Source organism: Pempheris klunzingeri, chromosome 8 (assembly GCF_042242105.1).
Source record: "Pempheris klunzingeri isolate RE-2024b chromosome 8, fPemKlu1.hap1, whole genome shotgun sequence".
NCBI classification, from domain to species: domain Eukaryota; kingdom Metazoa; phylum Chordata; class Actinopteri; order Acropomatiformes; family Pempheridae; genus Pempheris; species Pempheris klunzingeri.
The window spans coordinates 12,326,936-12,341,880 of NC_092019.1; the positions used below are offsets into that span (position 1 = coordinate 12,326,936).

Consider the following 14,945-nt stretch of genomic DNA (forward strand, 5'->3'; position numbering starts at 1 on the left):
ACAGGAACCACACAGACACAAGTGAACATTGCGGATCACTCAGTGCCTAATATCAGCGGCCACAGTCACCTAATATCACTCAGCATTGCATATGCTATAGAGTTTCCATAAAGCACCACTGTGAATGATTCACCATTGATAGATAGACGGTTTGGGCGCCTTAACTCTCACATGGTGGGTAAGTAAACCACCAGGCACACGTCCATCTGGGTATTGCTTTAAAAGGTGGATTTTGCTGTTAACCGGTTGCACACAGACTCGGCATGGGGGAAACACTTCACAGTCACATCCAACTGGACATGGACAGACAGCAGGCCCATGTTTTTTGGGTTCTCTGATCTATGGTGCTGGTGTTAAAGACAGCACTTGCTGCTGTTTTTCCTACCTCCAAACATCACTATGGCAACTGACTGGAGGACTGTTTAAGCACAGTCCTCCTCAGCACAATTCCTTTTATTTATACGCTTGTGTGAGCACAGGATTTGTGCACAGCCTCCTCTCCTGGAAACAGTGTTTGTGTGCATTTGTCCTACCTCCAGAGATCTCGTTGGCATTCTCAGGAGGTACAACTGAATCGGTCAGCCTCTGGGGATCGGTCTTGTCTCCTCCGTCACTCTCACCTCTTTCAGCTGCAGTGGATGAACCAGGTAAATCACAAGTTAGCAGAATCCCACAGAAGTAAGAAAAAATGTTGGTTTAGACAATTCCTTCTCTTTCAGGGTCTTTATATGCTGATAAGGAAAACATGTGCATTGATCCTTGGGGACTGCAGTAGAGAACTGATTAAAATAGAGCAAAGAATTTGGTAAAGAGAGTAAAGCACATCAGGACAAAGTTGAGTGTAGCTTTAGTCTACTGAGAGGACAGAGCGACAGCTAGGGATGGGTATCAAGAATCGGCACTTAATTGATTTGTCATTATTGAAATATTGACAAGTTTCTGGACAAAAAATGCTGCTATCGGTATTTGTATAATGTTAACTCGTTAGTAATTGCGGGCTTTTTCACACTACTTACATCCCCTAAAGATGGCGTAACTACTGGCGTCAGGCGATTACTTATGACGTTACCTATGTGCGTGTTACGTCACATTCTATGCTCTCCAGTTGTTACGGGTGACGGCGTAGAACGTTCTAAAGTATGCGCTAACTTCGCTAATATTAAATGAAAATGCAGCTAAATGCAACAAACGTAAAAAAGCTAGTTGGCCGTAAAGGTCGTAACACCAGCAGCCTCCTTAAAAACTTACACATTGAACACCTGATGGTGTTTTTCCCTTTGAGTAGAGCGGCTGCTGCACTTGACGTTAACGTAAAGTTAATGTCATGCTAATGAGGCGTTCCTGACAACTCGGAAAGTTGAGACACTCCGTCCACAAAAAGTACAATGGACCAGCACTCAGAGTCGGATTTACTTGCAACCTCAAGGCAAAACAATCTACCTCGACTTCAAGGTCGGAAATGGGAGATCTCTGCTAAAAAATTCCGACATCAAACTTTGAATGGGGCGCAGCTTAACAACGCGACTGTCTCGACCTCGTCAAGTCAAGGTTATACTCATCGTTATCGCTTTAAAACAAAAAAAAAAAGTCTGTCATCATTAACTGAGGACACAGTTAGCATTGGTTATAAACAATTCTTATCTATGTTCCTGGATTATATCATAGACGATGTCAGAATAGCAGGCACCAAGCTTTGTAAGTGGGGTGGAGAGCAAAATGTAAAACAAAGTCCAACAACAACAAACACAACACATTGATGCAGCAGTAATGTTATAAGTAATAGCAAGATATAAGCAGATATAAACACTGACGAGGACAAATTTACTGCACTATGAGTACTTTTACTTTTAATGCTTTGTGTACATATGATTCAGCACATTTCGTTTCATCACTGTTATCATTAAAATCCTAATGATATCCTTCTTTAATGGCAGGAGAGAAAGGGAAACAGGAGGTCAAATAAGGAGAGGAAGCAGAGAATAAGGTAGGAAAGGAAAGGAAAGGAAAGGAGAGGAGATGGGGAAAAACAGGAGGAAACAAGAGAAAAGGAAAGGAAATGACAGGAAACATGAGCAGAGGGTATGGTAGTGTTGTGTAGCATACAGAAGAGTCAAAAAGTAAAGTACGATGGAGCAGAACAGAGGATGTGGGAGAATAGAAGCATAAAAGTAAAATGCATGAACGCACCTTTGTGTCTGCCTTGAAGTGGTCGGCTCTGCTCACTCCCACTGACAGCGATGACACTGACAGTGTAGTCCTTAGAGGGGTTGTAGTCTGTTATCAACACCTTAGTGTCCGATTTAGATACTATGATCTCCCTCTGCTGACCACCTGACAGAGAGAGAGAGAGAGAGAAGAGGGCAGAGGGGCAAAGGTTAGATTCAGATATTTTGATTCAGTGGTTTTCATTTCTTGTTGCTGTATTCAGTTGCTTGGAGGCAAAATATTAGCATTCCCATGTTGGAGCCAATGTGAAGTTAATTCATCATGGAACTGATCAACATTCTCCATTTTGAAGGCGAGCAAACATTGCGTTCAAGGTCGAAATATTTCATTTTATACTGGGTTTGTTTGTGTGCGCGTGTCTTTGTGAGGAGCATACATATCCTCACAGAAAGAAAACATAAGAAGGCAGAAACTCCAAAACCAAGACATGTATTTATTTATTTAATTTTTTTTTTTTGCTTTTTTAGGGCTAGTGGGTGAAGGTTGGGACAAAGGTTAGTTTTAAGTAAGGAAAATACACATTGTTCCTAAAGTAAATTGTTGGTCCTCATAAAGAAGCAAGCGTGTGCGTGCTTGTGTCCTCTCCTTAGCAGTTAATCCCTATCAGGCCAACAGGTCACATTATCACCCCATTTCAGTTTTGACCCCGGGAATCAATCTGGCCATCAGTAAGGTGTGTGTATGTGTGTGTGTGTGTGTGCCTCCTCAGCTCCTCTGTCCCCTGAGCCTGCAGAGTGATGACTAATGATGCCTTTAGGGGAAGGAAGATAAATCCCTTTGAAGGGAACAGCTGGTCAGGTGAGGTAACAGCATGGATCAGTTTTCACACCTAAAACTGCAACCTTAGCCTGCACCGGGCACCGTAACTATTGTTAATCAACCAAATATGCAGGCATCAGGTGAATAGCATGCATCAACTGGGTCACCAGAAAGCATCTGTTGCACTGAGAGTGCATGTTTTAGTTTTCCCAGGGTTAAACACCCTTCTTTAAACTTTTTACAGTCCTTTCCTTACCTGCATAGATTTCTCATCACCGAATTGGATTTATTCAGTGACAACAGTAAGGAATCAAAGAGTTCACCTACAATGATCTGTTTAATGTTTTAATGGAAAGAACTAGATGAGCAGATCAGTACTACTGTCATGTCAGTAGAGCCAACAAGCAATTAGCTTAGCATAAAGACTGGAAACAAGGGGAAACACTTAGCTGGACTCTCACCAAAGATCAAGAGCACGAATACCAGCACCTCAACAAAACTCAGTAATAAAGGTTGTATGTTATTTGTATAACATGTACTCAAAGAGAGATGCAAACTATACCATTTGTCATTTTAGAAGGACTTACATGCTATTTCTTGGCACAGAATTCGCTTCACACTTGCAGCATCTCCAAGTCATTGCACCAGGCCAAGAAGCTGTAGAAACTCCCCTTAAAACCACTAATCACCATTTTTACATTTCTGTTTGTGCACAGATTAAACAGATTAGATAAAACTTAATTTGTGATCTTCAGTCGTGATCTTTAGACAGAGTCAGGCAAGTTGTTTCCCGTGCTTTCAGTTTTAATGCTAAGCTTGTCGCCTCCAGGCCCTGGATCCATAATTAAAACACAGATAGTAGAGGGGCATTGATCTTTTCATCTGACTCTGGACGTGGAAACACATCAGCATGGTTACCAAAATGCTCTATTAGTCCTTAAATTTCTGTTCTTTATTCCTAATTTGGTTAAAAGTTTTATGAATCAGATTTATTTTAGTGATATCCAAAACAGCTTGCAGGTTGTAGCATGACTCAACTGTGGAAAACTCATTAAAATCATCATCTCTCCATATTAAGTTTAATTAAAAAGGTTTTGGAAAATTACATAAACAACTGACGCTTGACTTGTTTTTGAAACTGGTGTCATATTAATTTTAAACCAGAATAAATAGAAAATGTTGGCAGGGATTTCATGGCATTTTGCTTAATAAGAATGCTTAATCACAAATGCAAAACAGGCCTGGTACAATCATTAGAGAGCACACACAGCCATGTAGTTTTTTCTTTATATTGGCCCAAAAAATCATTTTAGGCAACAGCAAAAATAAAACAGCACAATTCAGGTTAAAATTAGACAAAGGCCGCAATGCGGCTTCACTAATCTGATCAGTTAAACAATAACTACAGTCATACTGAGAGATGACAAAAACCTGTGTACCTCAACCTCATAACATTAACCAGTCTCCTGATATTTTTTACTGGGATGATCTCTAAATGCTTTTACACCATCCTTCTAGTGGTCCATTAGCTCAATACTATTTAATTCCTGGGACCTGCTACAGCTGTAGCGTTAGCATTCTTTAGCATCAGTTTACAGGTAACATTAGCATTAGCAGCCGGTAGTGACCCTCAAAGCACCCGTTCTGCTGCTCTTTAATGGAGGTGGGGCATTTAAACAGATGTACATTTGCCAAAACAACTGGTTAGTTCTCATCCTTCAGGTTTTTTCCCTTGTAAAACCAAAACAACACTTCCAATAAACAATAAATTTCACCTTTGTGGCGCTCATTAAAGTGGAATGGGCTCATTGTTGCCCTTTGTGGCTGTTTTTGGGGGTTAAAAAAATGCCACTACAAGTGCAGTTCTCACCAACGATCAAATACCAGTTGGTGTTTTCAGTCCTCCGGCGTCAGGGGGCTGGAATGAGCTCATTATGGCTGGTGCACCATACTAGGGTGAAGAAGACTCCACCTTAGAAAACTTCTTTGGACCACAGCAACATAAAGGTTAGATTTATGCTTCCTAAGAAGTGTTTTGAGACCAAACGCATTAGTACTGAATAGTATTTTTGGTTTTACATGAGAAAAAATTAAGAGATGAGGACTGAGTGGTTGGTTTTATAAAAACACCTGTGGTTAACTGTTAAGAGCACAATTTTTTGCTATTTCTAGACCCATCCATAATTAGTGGTTGACTACAGCTACTACTAACGTTAAACAAGCTTAAGTGAATCCCCCAGTGATCCCCACTTAACCCTGCTGTCATGGCATATGGTTAAAATGTTTTATCACGGTGAACTAAATTGCATGGCATCGACTGCACAAAACACTAATGTGCTTCTTCTATCTAATGCTTTAGTGCCGCAGTAAATATGCACATTCCCCTATACTGCTGCCATAAATACAAAACCTATTTTATTCCTCAGAGACAACAACTTCTTATACCTTCCAATTCTTGAATAGAAAACATACTTTCCAATATCCAAACTATTCCTCTAATTGGTTTCAGCAGCAGTGTAACGATAAGTTGCAGTTGCATACAGTAAAAACTTAACTTTTTCCTGCTGGATTTGGCTTCATATCTGCTGAGATTTGAGAGAGTAAATATAGACATCTGGCAATGATAAATAACACATAGATATGCAAGCACACACAGACACAACCCACACTATTTGAATTTCAGAATTGTTGGCAGGCTATTGAATAGACTTCCAATAAGTGCTTATTTTAGTTTAGCATAATCATAGAATAGGGACTAAAGACACTGGTCAGAGAAGCACAGGCTAAAGTTAAACACATTTTGATGTAATATGACATATGGGCAACATTATCAACCAGGATACAAGCTGATAATGGGAACAAATTTGACAGGGGGCAGTGTTTTAAACAATATGAGCATTAAGAAACAACCCTGTTAGGCATTCTTGTCATCTTTGACCTAAAATCTGAATCTTTATCCAGTTGTACTTTAGCTGCTCCTCTTTAGAAAAGCTCCAAAGAGTAAAAGGATATTACGTTGAGCTGAAAGGTTAGCTGCCAGTCTGGCAGCTCCTTTTGTGATCTAAAATGGTGTTTTATTCCCAACAAAAGAACTCCAGCCAGTGTTAACAAGCTTTACCATGAGTGCTGTTCACCTCAACTGACTCAGACAGACTAATAGACAGAAAAGACAGCACGTCAGGACACAGGACAGGTACATGTGTCCTCATGCCTCCATATTATCAAAGAAAGCTTTATTAACCCTGTAGTTTACAGACACAATAAGGACACCGTGAAAGTCCAATTTTTACTGCATTTATTCAATGCCAGTGAGCTACTGCTGCACTCTTCCCTGAGCGGATGTGGCCATAAATTTTAGTTTTTGTTCTCTTTTCAGCTGTCGAAGGCAGTAAGAAATTGTCAGACGAGGCGTTTCTCGCAAAGGGTTGTTTGCAAGAAACAAGTTTTATGTTACAGAGTGCTTATTCAGTCCTACTCATTCATTTTTACAACGGCTGCGAAAGAATTGTCTGCAGTGTTCAGCATAGCATTAATACAGAACAAGTGCAGACGGCGGTGCAGCAATAGTTAAGGAATTGATGGGATGAAGATGTATGGTTGTGGAGATAGCTTCACTGTGATTACATGATGAAGGAGACATCAATGGTAATTGGGGTGCGTGCCCAGAAAGAGACGAGGTCATGCCCTGTGTCTGTACAATCATCGACTACTGACAGATGCAGGATAAAAGCAGGATGTCAGGCGTCCATCATGCCCACAACTCCACACAGTGATAGTGCAGTTTAATGCTGAATGAATTACTACAGTGGCTGCCGTTGTCTTTCAGCTGTCCTGGATTTCAGTCCTCCAGTGTACCTATCAGCCCCATTTTCAAATCTGCTGACAGGCTCCACGTACGAGCAGAAACACTACTTTGTCTCAAACTTGGCAGAGGTGCGGGACAAACTTTGAGTCCTCCACATCTCTCAAGAGTGTGATCCCTTCAAAGCAGCTTTTTGATAAGAAGTAAATTACATAATCCTTCCTGACAGACAGAAAATAATGGGATCCTTCCCCCAAAATTTCAAAGTTAAGTCCCACTTCTCCCTGGCATAGAAGTACTTTCTGCGTGTGTGTGTGTGTGCCTGTGCCTGCACGTGTGTCTATACAGCAAAATGGTCCTACCTGGTATACTGTTGTAGAGGAACAGATAGCTGTCAAAGTCTCCTTTGGGCTCCTTCCATGAAACAAGGAGTTTGCTTGAGCTCAGCACCTTGAAACGCAACCTCCTCGGAGCTGGAACTGAAAAGCAATTAACCACACTTCAGCTTCAATAAGGAATGACTGGAAATAAATAATATGTTGATGAATGAAAAGGATACTAATTAAAAAGTTCCCAGCCACCAGTCAACATGTGTTAACATGACAACATGCCAGCAGGTAAACCCAGAAATACCACAAAATCTGCCACCAAAAAAGAAAAGACTCAAAGAGGAAATGAATAAATGGATGGACAGACGGACAAAGAGAGGGCTGAGTGAATTTCAGTTCTGAAGTTCCTGTATCCATGAGGGCAACACATAAAGCTGGTCAGCATGACATGCAACTCAGCTCAAAACGGCATGAAAAAGGCTTAGAAAAGGAACAGATTATGAAGAAAGTATTTCCAGTCAAATTCTCTATGAGCAAACCAGTGAAGATAAAGAAGGTAAAAAAAAACTGTGCCAATGTGTGAGTAAATTGTATATTTCTGATCTGTACAATATCATAGAGAGAGATTGGTTTAGTAGCATCCTCAGTAGCTCACTATGCCTTCCAGCCACTCTGTCAATGAAAACAGATCTGCAGTGGCCTGTTAAAAATGTTGACAGCAGCTATTCTCTGCATGAGTGTGTGTGTGTGTGTGTGTGTGTGTGTGTGTGTGTGTGTGCGTGCGTGCGTGCATGCCTGTGTGTGCATGTGTGTGCGCTGTCTATTGCTTCTCACAATCACACTTTGACAGCATATTTTGTTGAATTAAAAGGTGGTAAAGAGGAGAATTTGACTGTTTTTCATCTACAGACAGAGAGATTAAAGACAAAAATTGACTGCAGCAACACAGACATGTAGTATTATGAAATACTACAGATTCACCTCAGGAGCAAAAGTCATTGACATAACCTTTATGTCTGCGACACATATCACCATTTCACCGTTTTGCAGTATGTTAGTCCACGTACAAAGTTTCTAATATGTTTCTACAGAGTTTCTATAAATGAGAAGACAGTCATCCAGTTTATGGATGACACTGCCAATGTAAAGTTACCTGTCAGCACTCTTTAAAAACATGTCACTTAACACGAAACACGCAGATATATTGATTTTGTTTAGTACTTTGTTAATGAAACATACATCTTAAATGAATCACAGTTTCTTTTTTTTTTTTTTACATTTAGAGCCTCATTCATGCTCTTAGAAATGGAATTTTTAAGTTTTTTCTGACTCAAATTTACATGACAATTTCACAGTTCTGTAATTAGCAGAATCAAGTGAATTCTGGGACACAAAAACAATTACTTTTCCTCTCCAGATGCATTTCAGTCGGGAGCTAAATTTGCATCAATCTATATAAACAAAGAACCACAGGATAACCTCCAACTGCTCTGTGCCTGGAAGTATCTGGGGAATAATACTAATGAAGTACAACTCTGAAGTTGCCAAACTTGCCAAAAAATCCCTTTAAGCTGTAATAAACTTTAAAGGACCCGTCACCTTAAGTGCTGACACACATTAGTGATCCGACAACCTACAGAAATTGATGCTGATCTTTCTTTTAGTGGCATGAGGTGAATGTTTAGAGAGTGCTGACATGTAAAGACAGTGCATTAGTCATTACTGAGAAACTGTAGAGAAAAAAATGGGTGATATGATGTTGACAAACCTGAGCGGTATTGTGTAGGATTTTCAATCGCGGATGAGAACAGACTCCATCTTTCTCAATGGAAAATCCCATTCAGCCCGTAATCAGAGAGCACCGTACCTTCCACATCGCATTATTGTATTGTTATTTTGTAGGAAAAGTTAGAAATGCCAGTTTGAGACGGTCCCTTTAACAGCCGGTGTGTTAGGTGAGCGACACAATAAATTTTTAGGCTTGTTCCACTCATGGTTTGGACAAAATTAATCAAGTTAGGTCAAAAAACTGCATTTACTGTTTGTATAATAAATATGCTGGACTGTGTATAATCAAGTATATACATAATTGAATTATACAGATGTAATATTTTTCCCGACTAAAATCAGTTATCAAGTTAAAGAGAATAGTTAAATAAGCTCATCTCTTTCCAAAAAATTATTTCAGCCATGACTTTCCTGCCAAACATCCTTCAAATTTTAGGCATGGCGTTACCTCACAAATTCAACAGTCAGGTCCCAACTGTTAACAAAAACCATAAGCACAGAATCCAGTCCCAAGTTGTCAAACAAGGACAACCTCTTGAACTTTTCATCACCAGATCTTGATGATGCTGTTTGATCGTTTTTGTAGAGACACGGCGCAGCACTTCACAGTTTTACATTTTGCTCACTCCTTTTCTTATGTAATCACCACGCCACCTATCAAATACTCAGAATGCACAGGATGAAATGGTATAATTACACCACACAATACGGATCTATGAATAATTTAAGTCTGTGCCAGAGCTGGTAGATTATTACTCTGGTATCATTTAATGTGTGCTTGATAGTAGAAGAATTGAGTTGGCAGACGGGGTACTAATAACCAAGTGGAAATTGCTTTCAATACCTTGTTCTTTGCTTTGCATGTCAATGAACACACTCATCCATACACCCACTGCATTATAATAAAAACCTATGTAAAAAATGAATGAGCCAACTATGACCCTCTTTTTTCTATGAATGCATGTCAAGGTCTGTAAGTTGGAGTCTATTACAGAGACAGCAACTATGATTAATGAATATGGACATAATAGCTCCAATAGCTGCGGATGCTGACAGAACATGAGGGTCTCTGATATAAATTACCCTTCACAAACCACCACGTCTGTTCTTGTTTACCACAGTACAGCCATAAATATCATCCAAGAGCTCAACGTTTCACACTCTCTCTCTAAAACTGCCAAGAAGCTTTTGTGAGACACATTAGATGGATCTCACAATAAGATACTTTGCGTGAATATTGTAGAAACCCTGGCTAGATGGTGTTACTTTCCTTACAGAGCTCATACTCATGTATAGCGCAACAGTATATCACACAAACCAGAGCCATTTATTTGGAAGAGTTACACCACTGGAATCAGCGAGCCCTCAACAGCTCCCTGCACGAGCCTCTTGCCAGGTAGTAAACGCAACTCCAGCCATTTGGCAGAACTTTGGCGACTACTGCTTAGCAACAGAATTTAGCTCTAGTAAATAGTCTGAGTCACTGAAGCCTCATTGAAGAAAAAAAAAAAGCACCCCAGCGCCATAAAATTATAAGAATCCCTTCAAAAACTAGATTCAGCATGTTCTCGTCCTGTGCAGTTCAATCTTAATTCAAAGATGCTTTTAAAAAAGGGTCTAATTTGAAGTATGAACTTGAGTAATCTCCCAACTGTGGGGAGTCTGAACTAGAAAAGTCTTTTAACTGGAGGCCCAGTATGAACTGGAGTTATCTGGGTTAGAGCAATGCAGGCACAGTTTGATGCCCCAGTTTGAGAAGAAATGACTCTATCCAGGATTAGCAGCGGTGAAAGCTAGCAGGGAGTCCTGGTAGATGAGTAAATGCACGCTGTCCAATCCTCTGCTACACTTCATCTCCTCTCACCATCCCTCCCCTCGTCCCTTGTCTCCGTTTCAGCGTCTTCTGCAAGCTTCCTCTTCCCATTTGGCTCACCGTCCTGCTCCATGTTGGCTTCCTTTCATTCTGCTACTCTCCCATACTTTCCCCTCTCTCAGTTTTCCTCCCTTTCGCTCACTTTTCCTTCTTTCTTCCTCTTTCCTTGCTCCACAATCTCTCTATTCAACTCACATTCAACTTTTGCCTCTGTTTTGTCTTCCTATAATCTCCTCCAGGATTTCTGGCTTCTCTCAATCTCTCCATTCCTTGCCAGTTGCCCCTTTCTCACTTCCCACATCCTCTCCTTCCCATAATTTTTTGCATCTCCCCATCCTCTTCTTCTCATCCATTTTCTCCTCCCATTGTCTCCTTCACTTTGTCTTCTCTTTTCCACTTTTCTCCTCGTTCTTTCCACCATACTTTGATTCTCCCTCCGCCTCCTCTTGGTTTCAGTCATCTTCTCTCCTCCACTTCCTTTTCCACATCATTTTTTTCATCCTTTAATTCCCTGTTTTCCTCCTCCTGTCTCCAGATTACCCCTGAACCGACTCCACAGTGAGGCTACGGTAGCTTCACTAATACGCAGGATTTATGGATGACAACTGCTGGCTTGCACTGTCACCACAAGATAGCTACTGTACTGTACATGAGGGAGATGGGGGAAGTGTGTATAAGTGTGTGTGTGTGTGTGTGTGTGTGTGTGTGTGTGTGTGTGTGTGTGTGTGTGTGTTTAGTGCCTATCTAGCGCTGCAGCACCCGTCGTTTGATGTGGCCGGCGTCTTTGTCGGTACAAGAACTACTCTGCTCACCAGGATAGCACTTAACCCAAATCCACTCTGGCTTTATCTTTCCACCTCTCTGCTTTTTATCTCCTCTGCTTCTCTCATGGAACACTTCACCCTTTTATCACATCTCTTTTTCTCATCCTTGGGTTTAAACTCTCTTCTCCCTCTCCTCCTCGTCCCTCGTCTTCTCATCTGCTCTTTTATCCTATCTTCTCCTCTCCTGCACCCATCTACTATGCTCCTTTAGTGGCTTAGCACCTTTTTTCTCTCTTTCATCACTTTACCTGTGCAAGTGATGCCTTTTTCCTCAACACTTATCTCTGTGTTGCATTATGAGTGCATGGTGTGTGTTTGTGTGTGTGTGCCTTAAGGACTGGCTGAATATTAAGAGTCTTTTGGATGATCCGTCACCATGTGCAGTTTGGTGAAGGAAGCCATAATATTCTGTTTGACTGCCACCCAACAGTGAAAAAGGTTCATTCTGCCAGCTGATTCGAGTGTTATCAGCCTGTGTTATGACGGCTATCATTTGTCATGGGGAGCCTAGATATCAGGTAATATGGCCCTACTCCACACTCTAATTGGCTTAGTAGGCCGTTATCATCTATTGGTGAGGTGGAACAACCCATATTTAGGTGATGACGCCATAGTAACAATGATGGAAGCAAAGCAAAGGAGGAAGTAAGGTGACGTAGTATAAAAAAACACAGGGGGAGACCAGGGTTTGTGTCCAAAGTGAAACCAAAAGCCAACGTTGACTTATTGTAACTGACATAAACCGCGTCACATATCTAATGTAACTTCACTACCTGAAGTAGTTACTTTAACCACAACCACGATCTGTTTTCTGAACTTAACCCAGTAGCTTTGGTCCCTTAACCTAAGCAAACTGCCATTTGACGACATTAACCATTGGATTATTATTAGCATGATGACAAAGGTCCAGCAACAGTACGCCTGATGCTGCAGAGTTATTAATAATATGAAATGATTGGCTTTAAACACGAATGAAGAATCAAGTCTGCGAATCTAATACTGCAAAATATATAATGACAAGGCATTAGGAATTGCATATAGTCTTTACTGAGTAATTTGAAATCTAGTTTATGAGAACTATGTTCTTATTCTAGACTATTATTCAGCTGCAACACTGATTCAATCAAATTTCACCCACTGTACTCACTTTGCTCATGCACAGTTTTTGCTGCGCAATAAAGGACTATTACAGACATTTTTTGTGTGCTCACTTTTGGTTTTACCTAAATATAAAGTCTTTAAAGGTCCAATTGTAGAGCTATTTTTATATTAATTCTAAATTAAAGGACAATTTGTAAAAGCAGTCATGAGCCCACAGGGAATTATCACCAGTCTCTGCAGTTTCCTTCAATTCCACAGCGCCTTTTAGTTTTTCATTTTAGCTTAATGGTTTGGTGATTTCAGTCATAGCAGGTTTAAGATAATCTCACTTTACATCTTGCCTGTAGTTTTTTGCAAAGACTGACTTTGCTTTGTTGTTGCAAAGGTGCCGTGTTCACAGATCTCAGCAGTTATTATGATAAACACACAGTTTTATCCAAACCAATAGAAATAATATTCAGAACAAAAAAAAAGATTAGGAATGGTTTTCTTGCAGTTGCTAGACGAATGAATAAATAAAGAAATTGTCCTTTAAAGCCTGATCTGGAGAAAGTGACCAAACAGCCAATAGGTTCAAAATGCATTTATTTTCTATTTAGTTCACTTAGACAAGGGATTTTCTTTTAACTTATAGGACTATAGATGGAAGACCTGTAGTTCACCTCATATGTTATGAACTCAGGTTACGTGATTCCAGAAAACTGCAGCAACAACTTGAGTTTAAAAGAACTGTCATTGTCTTTTTTTTCTTATTTTAGTTTTTCTCTGTTATTTCAACAAAACCAGGACCCATGAAGCCAATTCACAACCTTGTACTACTACAATATCTGTTCAACCCTGAGCCACCTCCGGCTCTGCACGCAATTCCACTCTGTGATTTTGGGAAGCTCGTCCATGTTCCAAAACGCTCATAGCCTATTTCATGCTTTTCAGACTGCAACTACTTCACCTGACACACACGATCACTACCTACACTGTGGCACCCATACTGTGTAATTTGTTAAGTGCATGCCTGTTGGATGTAGAGTGAACTGGATATCCAGAGTGATATTATAAATTGTATCATACATTTGTCCCTGTATCAATCCTTGCCAAAGCCTCGTATTTCCAAAATAAATCATCGTTATCTCAGGTTCCCATTAATTAAAATTAATTTTGTTTATTTACAATCACAGAACATTATCTACATGCTCTGACGATAACAACAGGGCAAAATTAGAGAGCCTCCTGCACATCACATTGCCAACGATTCAATGCTCCATTTAGTCCAAAGTGGCTGATGATTATGACAAGCTGGATTACCATCAACAGCAGCAGAGTGGTGAGGTGACAGCGGTCTGGGTTCGGATAATTTAGCAGCTTTTAAATTCAAAACAGGTTGTTCCATCTCATCCGCTCTTTTGTTTATGAATAAATGATTTCTCATCATTGGCTTCTCTCCCTGTTCATTATTACTGAAATTATTGGCCAACACTTTCACTCATACTAATTCACCAGGCTGCCCTCTAACCACACACACACACACACACACACAACGTGTCTATACACACACACAAACACAAAAGTGCAATATCTTTGTAAATGTGTTCTTGAGGACATAATCTATTGTGATGTGTCCTGTAGTGCGGTATTGACCCAGCCTGTCAGCCAATCAACAAAATCAATTACAATAATTAACTATGCATACAGTAAGCACGCACACACACACACACACACACACACACACACTGCAGCCCACACACATTTAGCATCTTTATAATGACCCATCCAGGGGACAGATCTGACTATAAAAATAACTTTTATAAACAATAAGGCATGACAACTCTTTTTCTGAAAAATTAGGTTAGGGTTCACATTTAATGGTGGCAAACTTCTACCATCAAGCATCTTTCCTCCATCTATCCTGCTCCTGTGACTTTGTGACTTCCTGTGAATTTGAAACAGCTTCACAAAGTAGCAGGTCACTCCTTGCGCCCTCTGAGGACTGAGCAGAGAGCATAATTTACATTTCCTTTTTCAATTCTTTTCAAGGCCAAAGTAACAGCCAGAGAACAAACAAACATGCACACTGCTCAGTTTCTGCAGTGGGAACACTAACAGTAACAGTGACTCATATGCAGTACAGACTGTATATTGTGTCCAAATCCTGTCCCCTAAAAGAATCCATTCATTTACAGCACAGCAAATTTGAATTAGCAAAGAGGATTTGTAGGAAATACAATACTGCAGAGAATACGTTTTGT

General features: G+C 40.2%; 1 protein-coding gene across 1 annotated transcript in view; it reads right to left on the bottom strand.

The window, feature by feature from the left end:
• The window catches only part of col14a1a (collagen, type XIV, alpha 1a), a 128,767-nt gene that overhangs the window by 105,882 nt on the left and 7,940 nt on the right, over nt 1-14,945 (bottom strand). The window contains exons 3-5 of the mRNA XM_070834822.1: nt 7,150-7,266; nt 2,188-2,331; nt 534-629 (exon numbers count right to left, since the gene is read on the bottom strand). Coding sequence (XP_070690923.1) covers nt 534-629; nt 2,188-2,331; nt 7,150-7,266 — 357 coding nt within the window. The remainder of the gene's footprint in view (nt 1-533; nt 630-2,187; nt 2,332-7,149; nt 7,267-14,945) is intronic.